The sequence below is a fragment of the Dermacentor silvarum genome, chromosome 7, assembly GCF_013339745.2.
Source record: "Dermacentor silvarum isolate Dsil-2018 chromosome 7, BIME_Dsil_1.4, whole genome shotgun sequence".
Taxonomy (NCBI): domain Eukaryota; kingdom Metazoa; phylum Arthropoda; class Arachnida; order Ixodida; family Ixodidae; genus Dermacentor; species Dermacentor silvarum.
This window is the reverse complement of record NC_051160.1, coordinates 29,796,350-29,819,301: the sequence shown is the minus strand read 5'-3', so window position 1 is coordinate 29,819,301 and position 22,952 is coordinate 29,796,350. Positions and strand designations below refer to the sequence as shown.

The 22,952-nt window shown below is 42.2% G+C and overlaps 1 protein-coding gene across 1 annotated transcript; it reads right to left on the bottom strand.

Moving 5' to 3' along the window:
- Positions 1–20,699, bottom strand: LOC119457846 (synaptotagmin-14-like). Its single transcript, XM_037719601.2, is given in 12 exon segments — positions 1–7,504; positions 8,702–8,866; positions 10,943–11,058; positions 11,890–12,079; positions 13,748–13,905; positions 14,663–14,774; positions 15,999–16,211; positions 17,205–17,425; positions 18,891–19,049; positions 19,704–19,761; positions 19,763–19,887; positions 20,369–20,699. Coding segments are annotated over 12 exon segments (1,566 nt in total). The 5' UTR covers positions 20,385–20,699; the 3' UTR covers positions 1–7,471.
- Between the last annotated feature and the right edge of the window lie 2,253 nt (positions 20,700–22,952).

Here is a 22,952-nt window from a genome sequence, read left to right as displayed (position 1 = left end):
TTATCTTTTCAAACATTATTTAATGTGCAACAAAGAAAGGAGGCTCTAACAGAATGATTTGTCCATAAGCAACAGTCAACAATTTGTGGGAACTGTAATATATGCACATGTACAAAGGCAATTTCTTTCTTTAAAAAAAATCGCCCTGTAACAATCACATTTACTACACAAGTGATCCATAACGACAGCTTTGCCACATTGCTTTGGGTTCAGAGTTCGATAAACTTGGCAAATGTTTTCTTCACACTAGTATGGGTGTGCAGATATAACATTATTTTTAGCCAACAGAACACATTTTCAATAATTAGGGTGCTGAACCACAAAAAAGTTACATCTGCACTTGCCAAACAGTCACAAATAATAAATCCGGTAACGTTCTTGGAGAATGTAGCCATACAGCAATTCTTCCAAGGTGTACTAAGCAGGCTTGGTTCCATGCACACAACATGCGAGTGTCCACACAAGTGACAAACATTTAAACGAACACTAGAATCAGTTTAGACCAATAAAGTATTTATTAAAAACTCTATTTTAGTTAATTTCACATTCATTAGGAGTTTGATTATTAGAAAATCCAATAAAGTTTGAACTTTAATTTTGTGTCAAAGTTTGTACCAAAATCTCAGTGCCTTAATGTCAGTGTCATATCAAACGATGTCAAAGTTTTTTTTTCATAACTGGGCTGTTGTCGCACCGTAAATGTTCTCAAAACTTAAGTTCAGTCTGGCTCCTTTAGAATACAATGTAGCCTATCTTTACTAATAAATAATTAGGTTGACAAGGGCAGAATGCCGTCTGAATCAATGACATCAAGGTGAGCTAATGAGAAGCTCAAGGCAGCATCATCACATGTGTTTCATTTTTGCATCTTTGCTGGTTCATCAAGCCACTTCTCACAGTAAGAGTAGCTTTTTTTTGGCATTGTAAAAACATGCTTTACTATTACCGTTCAACTTATTTTTCTCTCTATTATCCCTTTAAAGCAACAATATTCTCATCAGTGCTGCTGCAGAGGCACTTCACTCCCTTCTCTCCTTCGCCCGATGCCGACAACTTGTCCTCATCCTTATTCGTGCATAATTGATGCACTCTTATACGCAGAAGCATTTTGACGTCCCACATCACAGCGACGCTGTTTTCTTTCTAATTCTCATTACATGGCAAGTGAATGCGCCAAACTGAGTTGTCCCCATGCTCCAGTTAATGCAGAGGTTCGTCCAACTAACGGCACCTGCTGCGACTTGTGTGTCACGACAAAACAGCGACATTGACGGGGCAACAAGCTGGATTGGCACTGTCGATGATGAGAAAATGTATGCTGGATATTCAGGATGCCAAGCCTGTTAGGACCCCTTAGTCAAAAGAAACATTCTGCAAGGACCAAACACAAACAAAGCAGATTCAACTTAAAAAAATTTTTTTTTCACAGTTGATTCTTGCAAGCTCACAACTGACATATGCAAACTAAATACATCAGTCATGTGAGCTCTTTAATAAATATAAACCATTCAGTTCACACAAAATTAGACAGTTCAATAACTAGATCACGCATTGTTTGTGTGCTGTTTTAACGAACTGCCAAATAAAACATCACGGGTGTCATTCTAGATTTTGTGAGATTCACACGGCATTACTTTTCACGACGGTGCAGTACAGAGAAAAAGAAGACCGAATGTGCAGTGCAGATGATCACAAATACATGCCGGTGAGGTTACAACCACGAAGAATTACGAGTGACAAAGGAAAATATCACACGCTGCAAACGCGATATACATGTCAATAAAACGTGGTCTCACTTTACCCGGGTGGGTTTCTCCTTCGCCACGAAGGATGAAACCCAGCATTGCTGCCTCTGAGGTGAAATGACACTTGAAGCACCTGTACGCTCAGCTCACAAAGAGGTGATGAATGCGAAGTGGGCATTCACCCGAGAGTCGTACGACACCACGAAGAGAACTCATGCAGATTTCTTGGAAAACTCGCAGTTGAAGATTAAGTCACCCTGCTCTGGGGACTGAACCCAGCAGCACCACATCCCCGGCACAGTTGCTTTACCAACAGAGTTAACCGGGAGTACAGCCGAACCTCGATATAACGAACACAGATACAACGAATTATCGGATGTAACAAATTACCGGATATAACGATGTAAATATAAAAAAAGGTTTTTCGTCCTCATCAGCATGTAACGAATTAATGCTTATAATGAATGTTGGACATAATGAAGGTATTTTTGTGTAGGATGTGACTTCACAATAACGAGGTTCAGCTGTAAATGGCAGGGCAAGGGTGAATTATTCGACGGCTCAATGTGCAAGTTGATCTTCCTCCACACTATGCACTTCTGCCGAGCTTGCTTGGTGAAACGACAAGACATACAAACATACAACGCTGCTTGATTGCCCCCTGTACCCCTTTTACATTGCCTTTGAGCATTGCAAATGCGAGTTCAACAAGAAGAAGTCTTGTGAATGTTTCCAGGGACAGAAGAAGCATACAAGCTATCACATCTCATATTTACTGCGCAAGCTGCACTGCAAACTATGCTCAAGGAGCTCGACAAACTTTCACTTGGTTAACAAGCAGCATATGTTTGTCAGCACGTACAAATCATAAGTCGCAAGAGAGTCTTAACACAGCACATAAGTCACCAGATGTTCTGTGAACTCTCAAGCAGCTTGTTATATGCTTTACCACTATGCAATGAACACATTGATTAAGGATACTCAATTGCATCAACTTGTAAGGATTAAGGAACACATTGATTAAGGATACTCAATTGCCTCAACTTTTTTTCCCACGCAGAAATCTTGCCAGTCAATTTGCACAACTTCCAGTTTAAGTGGTTTCAAGAAAACAAATAATTGGTACCACATAGGTACAAACATGATGGCTGGTGCCAGTTGGTACAAGGTTGGTAGCAACGACCTTGTACAACTGAGTGATGCCAGAGTGGTGTGATCGTTTGATGCTGGGACTGGCTGGAATTGGTGCCAGTTAATCATTCACACAGTGGGCTGGTTGTCTACTGAACCCTAAAGATAACCAGTGGAGATGAACGAATTGCGCTGGTTTCTGAAATATCATTTCCTACACAGTATAACTTAGTTACATATACTATTTTGAATGCAAACGTTTGCCAGTTGAAACCAAATGCAGAGCAGCAGGAATTTGACAAACAGGAATCACTTTAAATCAAATGCTAACCAGGTAGAACAATGTGCTGGTACCATGATCATCAACTGGTACCATGGCCAAGTACCAGTTGATGCAAGCTTAAGCTTGAACCTGTCAAAAAGTTTTCGCCTTGAATGGTATCCACATAAGATGGAAATATCTTGGCTCTGTGCCAGTAATACGTATTGTGGTTATGCACTGCTAATGCAAACTTTCTTCCACATTTTTTCTCAGTGTATGGATTCTTCCCACACAAACCTAACTTGGCACTTCTTAACAGATTCATGCAAAGCTGCTGCTTCGGTGACAACAGCACTGGAAACAGCGGTAGCAATGTGGCACTCTTAACCTGAGTAATGGTGCAACCAGGGAACAAGAGATTGCCACATGTGGTACCAGAAGCAATGTTACCTTCAATTTGTCCAGGCTGTTCATAGTGAACAGTGTTTTAAAAACTGTAGCTAAGAAACTGCAGCACTTCACTTCAAAAATGCCTGAAGAGCAGTTGCTGCATATTCTGTAACATTCCTCGGCAATAAACACACTTTCTTTGGCACTGCCAGAAACGTAAAATTAAACACTCATCAAGTTTTCCGCAGCTCAAATGAAAAACTGTGCAACAGTTTTTACAAGTGCACAAATCAAAGACTAAGCTTCCTAAAATTTTGCTCTGAATCCATCTTGCACCTTACTGGTGAATGCCTCGATGTGGCTAGAAACTGTTAATGAAGGACTGCAATTAATGCTTATTAAGATGCAATGACAGGGCACAACACTGCCAAGAAGGGTACTTTGTAACGGGTGAAAGTCATTCTTTTCACAAAATTAGATGTCGGTGGAAACACCAAGATTGCTACACCTACTGCAGGTCTTACAGTCAACAGCCAGTCAACAGCCAGTCAACAGCCAGTCAACAGCCAGTCAACAGCCAGTCAGCAGCAGGTTTATAGCTAACTTAAGGCTCTGCTGCGACTGCCAGAAACAAACAAGGTTAACAACATTGAGGTCTTGGGGGGCCACTGTGCTTATTATGCATTTCTCAACATCAACAGCATGCATATTAGGGAATGCTGTGACTCTCAATTATGTCAGGGAATCTGCTGCACCAAACTACCCGCTGATACATGACGTGTCTACACAATATATCAGACGGGATATGGCACAACACACAACAAAACATGGTTCAACACTTAATTGTTAGTTCAATATGAACCACTTTAAACTTGAGCTCTACCTTAACACTTCTGCACGTGCATCACAACTACCCTCGTGCATCAGAGTCTTGCAGCACCCCAAGTGCACATGGCTGACTATAATCATTGGAAGTTCATTGTTCTCCCACTGCAAGCCAACATAGCTGGTAAATCAAGTTTAGTTGCACATCGATCCAAAATCTCCTGCATCTAATGACATCTTTGATTCATTGTTTTCTATATTCACTCCTACAAAGCTTCAATGGCCATTTAATGAAGCAGCTAAGCCTTGTGTCAGCAAGGCCAGAACAATGCTACTAAAGCTTCCATGTAATATAGCTTCATTGTTGTTTTACAGGACCATCAGAACACTGTCAAAGCACTGTGGAACAACCAGTCGAGTATTCTAGAGGTTTGTTGGAGGCTGGCTTAAAAAAAAAGGAAAAGGCTAGGCTAACGCAATGTTTTTATGTCATACCAATCATATTCGAGAAAGCTTATCATCACTGGGCCAACATCTGCCAATTCAGCCGCTGCACACATCGAGCCGACATCGGGAAGTCAACAGTGAGCCGCATCATGCTACATTTCATTTCTAAAGACCATCCAAACCATTTCCAGCATGGCTGGGCAGAGCACTTTTGGTCAGTCAATCAATGCACATTGGGTCAACTCAACACTGAGCTCATTTTGCTTCTTGGGGTGTTGTGAAGGCAGTGCTCAAGCTCGAAAGAATCAAAGCAGACTTGGCTGCCAACATGCTTGCAAAATATAGAAATGTGTGTTCGTAAAAGACCCAACAGTGGGACAACAGGCAAAAAAGAAAGGCTTCCACACTCCCATAGGGACGACCACCAGCATCAATGCTGAGCATCTCGGCCCAAGGCGAGACAAAGGTACTGTGTCCTCGGCCGGCACATTTCCCAGACTTTTGAGAACTGTGCTTGGAGACCGAAGATGTTTAGACACACAAGAGACAATGCATACCAGGGCTGCCTACCCCACAAAATAAACGTTACAAACAATGTGACAGGAGTGTTCCATCCTTTTGCTCTGTCTCTTAAGTTATTGCTAAATTAAGTGGCATTAAGAGCTTTCATATTTACATTCTTATTGTCCTAAAGTGAACTTACAGTTGTTACAGCCAAATCTGCCTAGGAAAATGTCTATTGGTGCAAAGGGCAAGATTGCCAGGTAGATTCAGAGTTGCAGTTGAATCGTGATTATAAGTTCTCAGATATGCTGCAATGACAAGTACTGCAACGCACCAAGACACTTTTCTGAACTTGATGACTAAATTACTCAAAGACAAAATCGTATGTACCCGTGTGCATGAATCAACAGTATTCCTCAGAAAATATAAATTTATAACTTTGAAGCTCGCAAAATCCAGGAAGCTAGAAATTCCCTCATAGTAAAAAATGTCCACATTTTTCACTTGGCATTCTATGAAAGCTGGCTAAATATTAAAGATTTCCCCCAAGTTGGCAGCCCTGGCAATTATTCACACACGCACACATACACGTATGTATTTGGAGCACTGAATGCCTAGAAAGTGCAAGGTTATGGGGCCAGCTAAAGGTATCACAATAGAAACTATGCGGGATGTGCTATTCAAGACTGATCACATACAAAACTGATTTCTCGGCAAGCAGCGCAAAGCAGCCAAACATCAAAACTTTTTAATGTGCCACAGCTTACACTCACTCTCCGAAGAGGATGTTGAATTTGCGTACAAGAGTCTTCAGACAGCTTACTTCAATCTGTTCTTTTTCATTTTTTTGTTTGCTACATTTTTTTACATAAACTGCATCACCTATTTCTGGTCTTTATAACTAGACCTCCCTGCGAAACATTCCTTCTAGTATTCTAATAACATATAGTTCATACTGAAACTCTCCTGTTTAACTACAAGTCAGCAATACCAAATACTAAAAGCTTTTCAAACACGACAACTACAGATTGGAACTGTGCCACAACAAACACCCGCTGAGAAGGAAAAGCATGAAGCCAGACATGGGTTCAAACAAAGTACCAAATCTGGCCATCTGACTGCAAAGCACACCGGCAAGATACATAGAAACTTACGACATTCAAACAAAGGACACATGTAGAAAAACTAAATAAATTAATGAATATGTAATTAAATAAACAAAGAAATAAACACCTGTATGAACCATCGATCAGTACATTCTTCACACATATCTCAAAGATTATAGTGCCCGTCCACAAGCAGCGACCGGTCATGTAGCATACAAACCTCAAAGAAAGTGTGTATCACTCCATTCACACATACAAAATGTGCACTATGTGCACCTCAAAGGTTTGCACATTCTCTGAGCACAGATATGTTTGAGTATACTTGCAGCAGAACACTTGCGTCTTTCCCCTAAAGAGTGCTTTGGCTGTGGATTATCTTCAGCCAGCGTCAAAAAGACAGTAAATGGGAGGGGAACACACATTGTGTTTACATATTCTGTGAGTAGCTTCAATATCTCAGTTTAGTTTGAAGAGCAAAGGCATCAGTAGGCTGATGCCACAGCGCAGGGCGCTCTCGTATGCTGCCACGTGAGAAGATAGCATCAACGGTGTTGGTAGTACTGTATATGATACATATCACCTGGCTCAGTGCATAAGAAGAGGTAACAATATATTCCACATGCATTCCAATGCCTGATGCAAGTCAAGTGCTCATATCAAAGGTGTGCGACATTCCAGACCTTCTGGAAAAGCTCCAAACTTGCACTCGTAAGCAAAGCCAACAAAATGGTGTTGCTTGAACTATAGTGCTCGTGCAAAATTTCCCATTTCTGTCAAGCTATCAATGAGCAAAACAAAGCCCCACTTAGAGCTGTGATGTTTGCATCATCTAAGCACTGAGAAAACAAGCTGAGGAAAGCTGAAGGGAACAGCCTTCTTCTGAAGGAAACAGCGAAAAGTATGCATTGTCCTCAAAACAAGCAAAGATATTATGCACTTCCCGTTTTCTCAGAGGCAGACACACGAGCAGCTCTCTCTTGTTCTCATTGAGCTGATTCTGCAAGACTTGTTCTTCTCTTCAGGCATGGAAGCGAAGTCGTCCTGTGGACGAGCTCAGCTTGCTAGCTGTCGAGGAGCACGTGCCATCTGCACATCTGGCGAGAACACAAGCAGAGTGCAATGGTTAATGCACTGTAATGTTGATTGATTGACTAGCAGGGTTTGGGAGAAGGAGGAGAAAAATAGGGAAATGTAGTAAAGGTAGAGAAAAGGTAGGGAAAAGAGGATGAAAGGTGGACACATCAACTAGATGCACATTCGGTTTGCAGAGAAAAGGGAGTTAGAAGATTTTTAAAAAAAGGGAGAGGGAGGAAGGCACAAGAAGTGCGAACACTGCCATAACGCCTACAATCGATTTAGTGGGACCAGTTGATCTCATAAACTGTAGTAAGGTTCCCGTCGCTGTGTAAGCGTGTGATGCATAGGGCCACGGTTCAAGAATGGTCCGTGGGGTTTGATGTCGCAAAGCAACACTGAAACTTTGAGAGACACCGTAGTAGAGGGTTCTGGATTAATTTTGACCACCATGGGTTCTTTCACGTGCATCTAAATCCAAGTAAATGAGCATTCTTGCATTTTGCTCCCCCCCCCCCCTCCCTGTCAAAATGTGGTTGCCACAGCCGGCAGTCAAACCCGCGACCTTGCTGCCAGCAGAAGTGAGCCATAGCCCACTGGGCCATCGTGGCAGATGCACTTGCAATTTCATGCATGTCTCACACAGCTGGTCTTCCTAAAGTTGGCAACTTGTGTGGCGAGTTCACATCTCGTGGGTTAGAAAGGAATAAGGGAACACGCATATGCACAGAAAGAAATATTTCTTGAATGAGTAAAATAGCACCAGCTAAGGCGACCAAGATGATACTAAGGTGATGCCATAACATGCTAAGATAACTCGAAGATAAACATCAGTGTTCCAACAGCAAACTTCATTTTCACAATAAACGAAAACAAGATTTACGTCTCAGATTTCCTATCCGACAAAATATGATTGGCTATGCATATAGGAGTGTGAAAAGCTATGAATAAAGGCAACCAAAGTGCTTCCTCGTGGCTAAACACTCTAACCGGAATGAAAAAACAACAACAAAATGCACACATACACACGTAAACTTTGTCCTAATGTACACACGTCCAAGAATTTGTTTCATCAGCTTCCATTTTAAATACGGCTATCAATCCTCAGTGAGCAGCCGTGTTGTTTTATTCTTGTCTGTCAGTGCCTTTCATGATGAAATCTCGCAAGCTTGTCAAGCTTATATTGTACCATATGTCATGTGTGAAAGATATCGTACCTGTTCTCCTTTGCTCTCGCGCATGTCATTCCAGTGAGATAGTTCCTCTTCGCCAGAGCTGTTAAGACCTAGTGAGAACCAGCCAATCATGTCTTTGCGCTTCATGGATCGTTTGTAGTAAACCGAAACCATTAGCGTCACATCGGGCAACTGAAAGAGGGCAACCTAGGAAGGAGAAGAAAAAAGACAAAATGTCACAAGACGTCTCGTTGATGATTCTGCAACTTGAAAGTGGTAATTTTGGCTCTTTAGTACAGTATATAAAACATTGAATAGGGCAAATTAAGACAAAGATAGAGACTGTCTGCGTCTCGTAATTGCCTTTGTCTCAAGTTGTGCAGTTCTAACGAAAAAGATTCTGTGACCTCTGAACTAACTCAACTTGAAAATAAAGGTTTAAGCACTATAAATTATTTTTGCAGATACCGATGCATGACTTATTTAGTATAATGCAATTAGAGACAAGTCATGACAGCTCAAGCTCTGATCATTTAAAATTCCAGTAAATTGAAACAAGTAAACAAGATAAGGTTTACCAAATATATATATACATATGCTTTCAGTGCATATATTAAAGGTTGCAAAAGACTTGCAGTGTGTGCTTTTAGAACACTTCTGCATTTCTCATGAGAGAGGAAAAAAACAAAGTTGATTACTTGATTACAAGTGAGAAAAACAAACGCCACACTTCTGCTTTTCAATTTCACACCCAGAAACAAGGTACTGATGACACTGATATGACATCAGAGATTTCACAATATTTTCATGCAGAAAAATTTCTCGAAATGATCCCAGGTTGAGTCCCCGTTCACTTTAGAATGTATTTGCAGTCTTTTTTTTGTTGATAAGCAATCAACCAGCCCTGATCAGATGCTATCAAAACCTATGACATCAGAGGGAGCTGGTGTGGGAATGTGTAGAGTTACTGTATATGCTACCAAAGGTAGCAGAGTTGCGCGTCTGATTTATGAACGCCGATCGTGCCTCCATTGGCCGAACGCCATCACGTGGGTTCCAAGCAACCGTGCACTGAGGAGAAGCTGATGCTCCGGCCAGTTTCTTGTATTTCCCGACGCCGCCGCTGCAGCAAACTGGATTGACGCAAGTTAACGCTCGCCAAGTTCAAAGCGAATCTGGTCGATCTTGGCGTTCGCTGTTACGTGCATGTCAGCTGCGGAACAACACAACGTGCGCAGCAGATCTCACAGGTGTTCAATCGTAGTTCCATCGAAATTCCACCGTAATCAGACAAAAACAGCTAATATTGCAGTAACCAAGTGATTTCTACTTCGCTGCTGGTGTAAATTTTCGGCAGTGGCGTAATTGTGTTGCTGCCGAAAACTTACGTCAGCAGCGAAGTAAAATACACTTGGTTACTGCCGTATTAGCTGTTTTTGTCTGTTTGCGCTCTGCGCCACCAGATGGCAGCACCATACAGGCCGCTCACGTTTACGGTTCCGCCAACAGGCCCCAACGGTCGGTCCGCCTGCGTTTACCCGATAACCGGACAAGCTAAACCTCTCTAATTGACCGGGTGCACTGCTCCCAACTGCACCAATCGCTCGGAAAGCGGAAAGTTCCGAGAAGGTGCACAGCTAACGCACAAGTCCAAAAAACAACTAATATTATTCGCGCTCCATCTCACGCCGCGCGTTAAAAATCAGCAGTGCCTTTTTTCTTCTTGACTATTTTATCTAGTGAGCTGTTTCCATGCGCTTTGTTTGCGATTAGACGGAAAAGCGGTCCACACGCGATGGAAAAGCGCCCATGGTCGACCGACGACACGGTGGGCATATCGCCTGCAAAAACGGAGTTTCGGCTTCACCACATAGGTTTGGTTGCTTGCCAGGCAAGATGGCGGACCTACGCGCAACTCTGCTCCCGTAGGGAGCATATACAGTAACTCTAGGAATGTGAAAATGGCTGTGCCACCTGTTGATCATTTTGTAATTCCTATCTGGCTTACCAGGCCTCTGCTCACATCAACACTTACATTATGTTGCAATACAGATGAGCAATATTCTACCTATGTAGCTTAAGTTGCCATAATTTTTTGTGTGTTTGTTGGGAGCTTTCACATGAACTTTCTCTACAGTTTCTGATGACTAGCTATACAACTAATTCTTGCAGAGACACAGTGGTCTTTTGCAAAACTCAGTCGACTGCTCATAAGAGAAATGCGCTGCTGTCACTAGATTATAGCGTAACACAGCCAGCCAGTCATGACAGGAAAATACATGCCTGGAACACAAATGTTTCCTTGAAGAGAGGGTTTGGCTGCCCTCGCCGAACAGACGTCTTGCTTCGGGTTATTTCCTGACCGCTTGAAGACATCAGCGTAAGCTTAACAAATGTGTCTGCAAAAAAAATTGAAAGTGGAAATTATAAATTATAGTAATAAACAAGCGAGCATTACAGGATACACGTTAGCACAAATTCCACATGGGCCATTTATGAGAAGACCATGAAGGATGCTAACACATAGCAACTGGTTGAACGAAGTTGTAAAATAATAAATAAATAATTAATTAATTAAAAAAAACATGCACAATTTGTGTGTAATAAGGTTTTGCTGTAGAGTAAATTGACTGCATATACAGCTACTATAACAACGATAGGGCATTGAATGAAATTAATTGGAAACTACATTGCGATTTGTATATTCTGCTTTTAGTAAATAGAAGTCAGCAGTTAGCATTTAACTTTTCCAGCATTCTTATATCTGCAACATTTACATAACGTTATACAAAAATTGCAGTAAAGCTCAACATTTTACAGCAAAGCTGTTGTTGTGACCTAGAAACATCCAAAATCATAGACACTTGGAGTGTCAATGCCAAAAGTGCAACATCTGAAAATATTCGCCCTTATTTGAGAAACTGAAACAGCTGCATGCCGAAAAGAAGGGAAGGGGGGAATGTCATGAGGGTGTGACGTTACAGAGAGGCGTGACGTGTGTGACGTTACAGATGTGAGAATTAAATAATCGTGTGATATATTATCAAAGCTACGATAACCAAACTTCTTTCAATTAGGGGGGGTTTGGTGGAGGGGGTCCTAGGTGCACTAACAGCTTTGCTGGAAATATGGTTGTCATTCTGCAAAGGCTCCTTAAGTTTGCCTGGTTTTTTAGAAGTTACCCACGAATGTAACAGGACACTCAACATGCGAAAGCAGGCAGTGCACACCTGGGGCCCTGTTCATGGTGATGTTGCGGAAGTGGCTTCCCTTTATGACCTCAACAGCAAGGCGACCAGTCGTGCCATTGTAGGCAAGCCCTAGCAGCAGTTCTGGCAGACCTCCATGCTGCATCGATTGCGCCGAGCTCGTCGAGTCTGATCGGGCCAAGCTTGAAATTTCACACTTGGAATCCCAGTGCTGTGACAAGAGTGAAATAGTGAAGTATACGGCTAGTTCGAAAAAAAAAAAAAGAAAGAAAAGAACTGCGTGCTACTGAAAATGATAGCACGCAGGAATAATGCATGTACAGTCAACCACAAAAATTTACAGACGGTGGGATCTGAAAAGCATTAAATTTACGAGCAGTTTGTGACCATAGCCAGTACAATCATACAACGCTATGCTTTTTGCATTAATTGTGCAGGCTGGAAACCCGAATACCAGGCTGCGTACCAAAGCGGCAGAGATATTTAGCTTTTTCTCAGATCTCGTGGTCCGTAAACTTTGTGATTGACTGTACACAAGAGGAAGATGGACTATTTAAGGCCTCACAATACTAATTTTCCTGTCATCATACGGTATTGGTGGAGCAGCGCACTGACAAGGACAAAGTGTAGAGACACAAGAATACACGACACTCACTACAATACACACTGGAGCAGCGCACTGACTTGTCCTTGTCAGTGCGCTGCTCCACCAATACGGTATGATGATTAATCACCAACTAGCCCAACTTTCCACATTACTAATTTTCCTGTGTTGAACACTTACAAGCTGGCAGTGCCAAGGTAGAGTGGCCTAGTAGATGGTGTGATTTTTGCAGCGCGATGCACTGAAGTGCGGAAAGAAAATAAAAAGAAGGAAGGGTTATTGCAAGAAGGACAAACATGAGAACTTATTTATTGTCCTTCTTTCGCTAACCCTTCAATTTTGTTTTTCTTTCCGCACTTCAGTGCTTTGCGTTGCAAAACTCACGCCACGAAGTTAGACCAACTCGCCCAAGTCGGTATTCTTATCCAATGGTCTTGTAAAGTAAAGGTGGTGCCAAGGAAAGGGAAATGCAAGTGAGCACAGCAAAGGATTAGCTGCAGTGATAAGGTTAAACATTTTTTAAAATTTGCAGGCTACAGAGGAAGCTGGCTGACACTGGTCTACAAGAGGCCTTTGTCCTGCAGCGCAATTAAAAAACTGATGACAATAATTATGATGACGCATAGTTACGACAGACAGTGTCAGTGTAGCCAAAGCACAGCAAGTTTTTAGCTCACTGGTGTGTCAACATGAGTGCGCAAGTTTTGTTAAATTTGGATGCAAAGCCAAGCAAGCACCTTTGTATCTTAAGATTGCTCCTTGCTGATATAGTTGGTTCATATCCACGGAAAAGATTAATGAACGAAAACGAAGACAGGTTTAGAACCATGTAGACAAGACAAGCGCATAGACGAAGACAAGAGTACATGTCTTGTCTATGTACATAAAGCTGTCTTCATCTTCATTTCACTCTTTTTAATCGTTGTATCTTTTTGGCTATTCGGAAATATGAAATCATGGAAGGAATTCTAGTTAGGCTGTGTTAGGATGCAAATACAAGAGTACTTGTTTTGTCTATGTACATAAAGCCGTCGTCATCTTCATTTCACCCTTTTTAACCCTTGTATCCTTTTGGCTATTCGGAAATACGAAATCACAGAAGGAATTCTAGTTAGGGTGTGTTAGGATGCGAAACCAAGTGAAAAAAAGACCAGGACAGGAAAGAGCATCAGAAGGAATTCCGTTATTCAAATGCAAGAGACGCAGCTGCAGCAACACAATGCAAATTAGGAATGGGGACGTGCAATCTGAAGGACGAGAAGCAGCGAGCCTTACAGCCAGGTTAGATCGTGGTTCCAGCATGAGCCACATGGTGGAAGGCTGGTCGAGAGCCAAGCACTGGAAAGGCAGCACGGTCTCCCCGACCAGATGCTCTCGGCGCATGCGCTCGCACCCGTACAACCGTACGCGCAAACCCATAGTGTTCACTTCCTCTGCGAGCCAAGTGAACATGCACGCAGAATTAGGTTAGCACGAACTAGCTTTAACTGCTACACTATCAATGCTAATCTGTCATTAAGCGCGCGCTGTCACTTAGCTTATCTGTGCATTATCATGGTGAAATTCAGGGTGTTCCAAGCATGCATTCTTGCTGGAATGCAGTAGTAAGCCTTCGTTTGCTGCTGTGTTAGTAAAGCCTGCATAATTGTTGCCATCCTTCATAAAGCTGAGTTGTGCTGTATAGCTGGAACAAGGCACAAAGTTAAGATGAAATTACATGTTTGTGATGCGCTTCTGCCCATATGTTATGTGTGCATGCAGGTCTTTATTAATTTTGTGCCTCGTTACGGCTATGTAAAGTAACCTTGCTTCTCTGATCAGAACCTAACTAGTCTTATACAACCTATCATTGTTACTATTGTGCTTATATATAAGCAGCTAGAAAGGTAAACAAATCCGTCAATAAAGCAAACATTATTAAATATGTGTTTTATACATCACTGCAGAGGTAAATCCAGCGACTAGCAACAACATCCCCCCTTTTTTTTCATGACAGGACACATCACACTTCTAAATTCTTGGTTACGCCACTGCAATTAAGAAATGCACAGGCCCTAGCATAAGCTACACATAAAGTGTAACAACTCTGATATATATATATATATACATAGGTATACTATATTGTTTTCCAGCAAATACTACATTCACACATTCAAGGATGGTTCTCCAGTCTGACACGAAATGCCTTACCAGGGCTGATCCGTGTGAAGGCAAAGGTTTCATTGAAGGTCATATCCTCGCCTGCTTGTTTAATTTTTGTTCTGAATTTCTGCCTCTTATGGGGCAACAGCAGTAGTCGCACCTTCAAGAAATAGAGAAATTTTTTCACATTATAACAGCACTAATGAAATTACTACTATGTCCATGTCTAACAGTATTACTGCAACAAGACGAAGTATAGTGCACTATTTAACTTATGTCATATTAGACATGCACATATGAAGCGTTTGGCGGAATCTAAAGACTGGCTGTTCTGCTCGCACATGATAACTAACATAAAGGTCAAAGTATCATTCAAACAGCCAAGAATCAAAGAAAGGACTGCTGATCTTGTACTCAGAAGTAGGTGTGAGCATGAAATACTTCTTTCACATTAATGTATACACAAATCACTGTTCGTACGCTTACTCCCCCAACATTTAGTGGGTACATATATTACTCCCTAATATCATCATGACCACTATCTTTCTGATGTGGCTACTGCAAAATTTAAGTATTTGTTGCCTTACACTCTCTTTTAATCATTGTAATGGTTTGTGTTCTGACATGTGATGTGGAATGCTTTGCAGGTAGAAGTATAGCTCTTCTAAAGTGCGTGCTGGCAGTAACTGAACTGGTTGCCAAGTCGAGCAATCAGTCTCTGGATTCAGAAGTCATAATTTTGACTTTCAGCTCAACCAATTCCAAAGCATCTGCTTTGCTTTATTACTTCATGGCTCGTTGAGATTTTGACACCTGGTTTGAACAATAGGTGAAAAATTTTACACACTCTATCACTTGGCAGCTTGTCAAGGGCTATCTAAGAAAAAATTGGTGCAACTGTGAGAGATAATTGAGACAATACGGTGCTCTAAAAGAGGAAGGACTGTGCAAAAAAAGTTGGACCTTATGAGAATGACACGACTAAGCAACAACTTCGTTGAACTCGTTGAACCTCCACCAAGATGTTACGGGGAGATTTACAGAAAAGGGGGTTTATTCACACTATGTACAAGGAGACTAAATGTTGGCCAACAACAACAAAGATGGCAAACCACAGTTTCACCTCTTCCTCCTCTCTTCGGGTCTATGCTTCAGCATCTTCTTTGTCTGCCGGACAACTGGCTCATAACACTATATATATATATATATATATATATATATATATATATATATATACATACATACATATATACATATATATTGCACGTATGCAGCTCTTGCTACAAAAAAATGAAAGCAAGAACAACCTCATATTTCTTGGTTGCATGGGCCCATACACTCACAAATATGTTCGCACACTCTTTATTTAAGCAGCGAAACTTACTTGCACGCTATTAGCTCCTCCACGGTCTCGACTGGGCAGATCGTGCGCTCTCAGGACGGTGACCATGACCTTGCGAGCTGACTCATTGTACTCAAACATGAGCTCAAGGGCACCGCAACGGGTCGTCTGCTCTGAAGGGCCAGGGCCACGCAGACCAGAAGCTTCGGCCACGCACCTCAGTTCCTCTTCAGCCAAGTCAAGCAGCATGGGCTCCTGTAAACAGCAGTGAAAAATTTATGTTCTCGTGTAATGATAATGCAACGAAAGTCAGCAATATGGTGAGCAGAAAAACATGTAAGGGCAAGGTGAAGTTATTTTAAAATCTAGAATAGTAAAAAAAACTTTGAATATAACAGACTGCCTGCTCTCTCGCCTGCCTGTCATAACGCTATCTTGCATAGAACAGCAGCAGTACTGGCATATCTAGCATTTCATTCTACTAAAATCTGTCCTGTCTGCATATCATTTCTACTCTGCAGTAGAAGACGTCAAACTACCCCTACTGCTACTATAAATAAGATTAAGCACTGTTCTTGGCTGTGAATGGGCACCTAGTTCATGTCTGATTTTTTGATATGTCAGTCATTAACACAAAAAGTTCATTAACCAATTAAGTTCATTGTCAATACCTCAAGAACTTGTAATCTTCATTCGAAGCCAAAAGTATTAGTATGGAATGAAAAAGCATAGGTTATGCATCCCACACACACTGCTTTCTGTAAGTATGAAAACACCAGGCTGTTCTACAGGGAGTCCCTGACACACTTGCAGCTGCAACCACTACAACGGTCTGCCCTTTACCATTTTTCACACCTTGCACTGGAGAGTGAACACAAAAGACAATGTGATAAAAATTGCCTTCCATTTTACGTCTCAAGGAGATGTGAATTCTGCACACTACGATATGCACCATGTGCACCAGTTCACGAAGAGCTTGGGTATCGTGAATGCTGGACTGATGCAAGCATTTGCTGGCAGTCATCAACCAAGTGGCAATGAAAGCTGTGCCACATGGTCTGAAATAGTCTAAATAATGTGTGTCTAGACCACGCAATATAAACAATAAAAAAAAAAAAGAGAAGTGTTTGTACAACACACGTGTGGGAAATTGTGATATTCGCCTGTAGTCTTTGCGTGCAACACTTTTTTCGGACAGCCTCGTGTTTTATCTTGGGTGAGGAAAGGTTAGGTTATAAAATTACTTACATCGGTTCCCCCACATGCTGCCAGAGAAAGTGGAGAGTCTTCGGCCTTCAGAAAAGCACCATTCTCATACTGCAAAGCAGTGCGAACTGTTGAACTTCCCTGCGCTGCCTTAGAAGAAGCCCTGCTTGTGTCTGCTGCTTCCGCTGCCTCTGCCCCTGTGGATACGACATGTCCATTCTCCGCAAGGGAAACTAAATCTGGTTGTGGCAGATGCCCATTGCCTGCAACAAAGATGCAATGCAAGAAATGCCTTGAAAAAAAAAAGAAAAATTAAGTGGCGATTTAGTGGTAAACTTGAGAGAAATGTGTTAGCATTACGTCGCACCTCTTTGAAGTCCCTGTTCCATGATTTAAACAGTGTTCACCACGTTGCAAAGTGTTGTTCAGAAGTTCATATGACACACGCACAAGTACTCTCTCTTCGAGGAGCAAAGTGCAACTGACGATGGTCCGGAGCAGACTACCGTCAGTTGCACTACACACACACACACACACACACACACACACACACACACACACACACACACACACACACACACACACACACACACACACACGCTCTTCTAAGCTCCTCTATTCCCTCTGTAACTCCACCACCATATCACCAGCTTCCCACACTTCACACCCGTACACATTTTTCCACTTTGACACCTTCCCAAAAAAAGAAAAAAAAAAACATTAAATACCCTCTGCCAGATTTGATCCATCTCTGTCAATCATTAAGCAAGTATCAGCGTGAGCTTTCCCCATGGTTTGAAATAGTCTAAAATAATGTCTGTTTTGTCCATGCAGTACGCATCAATAACGAAAAATTAATAAAATTAAATTTGGGGGTCTATATGTGCAAAACCGCCGATCTGAATATAAGGCACGCCGTAGTGAGGGACACCAGAATAATTTTGACCATCCAGCGTTCTTTAGCATGCACCATAATCTAAGTACATGAGTGTTTTTGCATTTTGCCCGCACTGAAATGCGGCCATCGCGCCCAGCATTGAACCCGTGAACTTAAGCTCAGCAGTGAAATGCCATAGCCAATGGGCTACCGTGGCCGGTCTAACAACGAAAAGAAAAAGTGTACTACCACTTTGATGTGCACGTCTAGGTACGTACAGAGTCATACAGAGTCGTACACAGTGACTAGCTCTTCAACACACAAATATACTGTGCAATTGTGTCCAGTATTGTGCAAGCCTACCCAATTCTGTGCACTGCACTTGGCTGGTCTCGAAAATGGAGCACTCGTCGAAATCAGTTACATATTTAGCACACATCACAGGCAGCTCAAGAAGTGAATAACAAACACTTAACAACTGTTCGCTGGAAAACTAGGATGTAAGGCACATACCTGCACCTACACAAATATGAGGATGGTTAATCCTTCTACTACAGTACTGTACACCAGCTTTACAGAGCAACAGTTAAGAAAAACAAATGCTGTGCTTGCATGAGTTTAAAAAAAGCTTGTAGGTGGGTTAGTCTGTTTTTCTTCACGAGTATACAGAGTTCAAGCTTGAAAGAAAAAGCAGGTATCATAATCCATGTGTGTTCTTTCGTCCATGGGCGTCGGCAGGGGAATGCAAAAGGGGCACTTGCCCCCCGAACTCCTTCGCTTACATCGTAAGTTAAAACACTGCAAGACAACATTCCTTGTGACGGTGATAACAATTTGTGTGACTTAATTACCATGTGCATGATCAGTGGAGTGGCCCATGCTTGACACTTTCCTAGATGATGTACTGTTGAGAAAGCCCCCTTGCAGGCTGGCAGAATGGTGGAGTTGTTGTATTACTTCTTCGTCACTGTCTGTTGATGACTCAACGTCATCATAAGCATATGCTGCCCCTGTGCGCGCAATAATGAGAAAAAAGATGCACTGGCAGTCCAGATTTCACTTCGGCTTCTCTAATAAGTGTCACAATTATTGTCAGTGCTAGCTAATATATATCAGTCATGTAGGAAAGGAGAAACTATGAGATATCACTTCAGTCAACGTGTTTCAAAATTATTATTTATACTATCTTTTGCACAAGACTGAAGTATCACACGTGAGTGCACAACCCCAGCAATACAATAATAATAATAATCATAAAGCCATATATGTAACAACTCAAACTAACGTTTCGCATTTACGTTCCATAGCGGCGCAAATATTAACACAGAGTAATACAATTTTAGTGTGCACAGACAAAATTTTCCTAACGGAATGTAATATAATACAGGGCAATGTTAATTACGTGGAAGGACTCCATGCAGAGAAGAAAAGGACACGTTTTCAACAGCTCACCAACAAAGTTTCTTTTTTTTTATCACCATCTGCATAAACGAAACATACTGGCCGATTAATCTGGCTATCGAAGCTAACGATTGCAGCACTCAACAGATAAAATGCACGTAACTGAGAACATGTGCAACAGGGTGCTAACGTGTAGCTACGCCTCAATGCGCAAGTGCAATGCGGCAAAGCCAAATTCGGCCGCGCAACGCAGCAAGTCTTACCCAAGTTCCTGGCGATCACCTGTCGCTCACGTTCACGTTCACGCGATGAAACGGAGCCAGTCGCAGCAAGGAAGGCCTCCTATCGTTGTGAAGCAAACCTTCTTGCTTAGGTAGAGGTAGAACACTCCGAGCATCACCAAAATGACACCCACCGCACCGAGGTAGACGGTCGTCTCAACGGGGACTGCGACCAACAAAGATTATGCAGGGTGAAGTCGAGGGACGTACCTCGGACTTTAAAACATTGGCGCATCAGCTAGCTCAGCATTCACGCCGCGAAAGCGTAGTCACATTATCGGCTGTGCGCGTATTACTGGTGCAACATTCCTTTGCAACACGACAGCGGGAAACATACGCATATCTGCATCAGAGATGCCCGAAGGCTTGGGAGTCGAAACAAATGTGCGGCGAATGCAAATGCAAACGGAACGGGTGGTGGAGCGATGCCACGCATTCGCCGATTCCCGGGGAGTTTGCACGACAGGCCAGAAGCCAGCCAACTGCTCGGTCCTCCCATCTTTTAGGTTTCGCAACGTGCTTTTTATTTACTACGGAGCGTCGACTAGGCCTAACGCGCCCTACTTGTCGCGCGCCCGGCGCGTCGTCGGCAATTCGCGGACGCCCGCGCCGAATGCAAGCGGTCGCTGCCGAAGCGTGCAATTCACCTGTGAGCATTTGCATCTTGGAAGTATGGTGGTAGCGCCGCAGGAAGAGACGAACGTGTGCGCGCTGACACTTGCGCTAAACCAACATAAACACAAGCGCGAGAAACATGAACGAATCGGGGTGTCGCTGACGGCTGCCGAGCCAGTTTGCGATTGGCTGCCCCAGTTTTTCCATTTTTTTTTTTTTTTTTTCCAGAGTACTCCCGGCCGCTTTCCTCAGTACGTCAACAGCGGTGTGTTGAATGAGGCGACCGTGAAGCTATCAGCATCAACTAGAATTTTCATTTAGCTTGTAAAACCGAAGAACGCGCGAGAGTTTCGCCGAAAAATGTTTGGAAAGTCGTCCGGCGCTCGCATTCGATCTCCCCTTAGCGAGAGTGTGGGCTTCACAGCACTGTGCATCGTGCTGAGGCGAAGCCGAACTATAACGCGTCGACGAAACTTTATTGCTTATTTTTTTTATTATTTTATTTATTTTAACCAAGCACTAAATGGAAGTAACCTCGTTTTCGCAATCTGCCAGCAAAGTTCTATGTTCGCTACAATATTGCTACGGGGCAATCGATGACAACTTTCATGCATTTCTCTTAGGGCACTCAAGAGCCGTGTCAATAAGGAAAACAACGTAATGGTAATCAAACTAACCATGAATTTTTTGACGACCGAAGAGTGAGAGAAACAAAGCAAAAGCCTAGCGACTCTAAAAAAATAATAATAATGAACGGGCTACGCAGTACTCGCCAATTCTTTTTGAAGACCGAAGAGATGAGAGAAAAAAAGCAAAAGCCAAGCGGCTTAAAAAAAAAAAAATGAAATCATAATAATAATAACGAACGGGCTACACAGTACTCGCCAATTCTTGCCTCCCCAAATTCATATGGCTGGCAATAATGTAGCCGCAACCTTGCCGAAGCAGCGGAACACGTGATAAACCAATCTGAGGCAATTAGCTAGAGAAACCACACAAATATGTTCTTTTTAATTAAAAAAAAGAAAAAAAAAGAAAAAAAAAAGGAATCGAGATGCTATGTCTCTTCCTCTCTCTCTATATATATTTATATATATTGTGATTTAAAGGAAAGGAAATAGGCGTTTTTTGCTACCCTCATGGGAGAACAGCTCAGCATGAATTCCTATAGGCAATTTGTCAACCTGTGCACAGCCCCCTTCCCCCACATAGTTAAAAAAATAACTGAAATCTAAAATTCAATGTTTATCGAACTTGCTTACATAGCATATAAAACCTGAGGCTGTGACCAAGGTTCTTAGTTGCAAACCAACAAGGCAAAAAAAATGCTGTCCAACAATCTTCTTGTAGTGTAACCACGTCTATTGACTAGCCACTTCAACAATAGACGAGATTCTTATCAGTGATCCTCTATTGAAAACACGAGGATGCACGACTCGCGTACCAAATGCCAACAGGATATACTTGATAATCACGACGGACCATTATTTTATGTTGGCTGCTTTTCATCGACTACAGCTTCATGTACTTTAAGCTGCAGTGCTCTGCACAGTCTATATACACATTAGATCTCCTGCCACTTCTTATGGCTGCTTGTTCTGGTTTTGGCACAAGAAAATCACACGGACTTAAAAAAAATGTAGCAGCATGAAGGTGAAGGATGCAAGTGAAACAGGTTCCATGAACACTCCACCATTCTCTTTTCTTAAATCTTCAATGCATTGCTGCCCGACTCGTTATGTCGAACTAACTAGCCCATCCCAATTCACTATGGAAAAAAAAAAAAAAAAGATGGGTACTAAAGGCAGCAACCTTGCCAACTTGTCATTCTGAATGCATCTGTTACTGGTAATAAAACGAAAATGTAGTCGAAACAAAAACCTAAAATGCGCACACTCAACCTGGAAGTGATGAGGTGCAGTCATATTGGACTTCAATCAAAGAGGGACCCATAAGGCACTTATGTGTTTTGCATAGGAGAGATTGTCAATTACATTACGAAATGTTAAATTTGGCCAAGGATCTGCTGTACACTCTGCACCAATATGAAAGGGAACAATTCATCTATGTCCAAACAGATTCCTGCAAAAGTGCAAGGCAGAATCTCTCCCCCTGATATCTGCTACACAGTTGTCAAACTGAATACTTGTGGAAGTTTATTTCAACATAAAAACAAGGAAAATTAGGGGCTTTATACGCAAAAAGTGTTCTTTTTCATATTGGTACACCATATAAGATAGCATACGAGCATGTCAGCCTATGCGAGGTGCACAAGAGTCAAGACTCTTGAAACATCCGAAGGGAAGAGCAAAAGTGCAAATCAGCAAGACAGCATAGCAAATTTTTTTTTAAAAGGTGGTGGGGCTCGCTGTAAAGCGAATAGATTTCTAGGTGAGGACACCTCAGCTGGAGGTCAACTACCTCCTAGGCCTGCCGCACACTCAAAATTTACTCTCTTGCTGCCTTTGTGCATTACCGGCAATTCTATTTGGAGTTTGTTGCCTGAAGATAACAGGAAGCAACAAAAATATCAGTGCACTACAGCAGTTCCTTCTGCTCTGAACTCGTCTGCTGTAAACAGCAACAGGCCATTGCATGACACATCACCATCTTCTA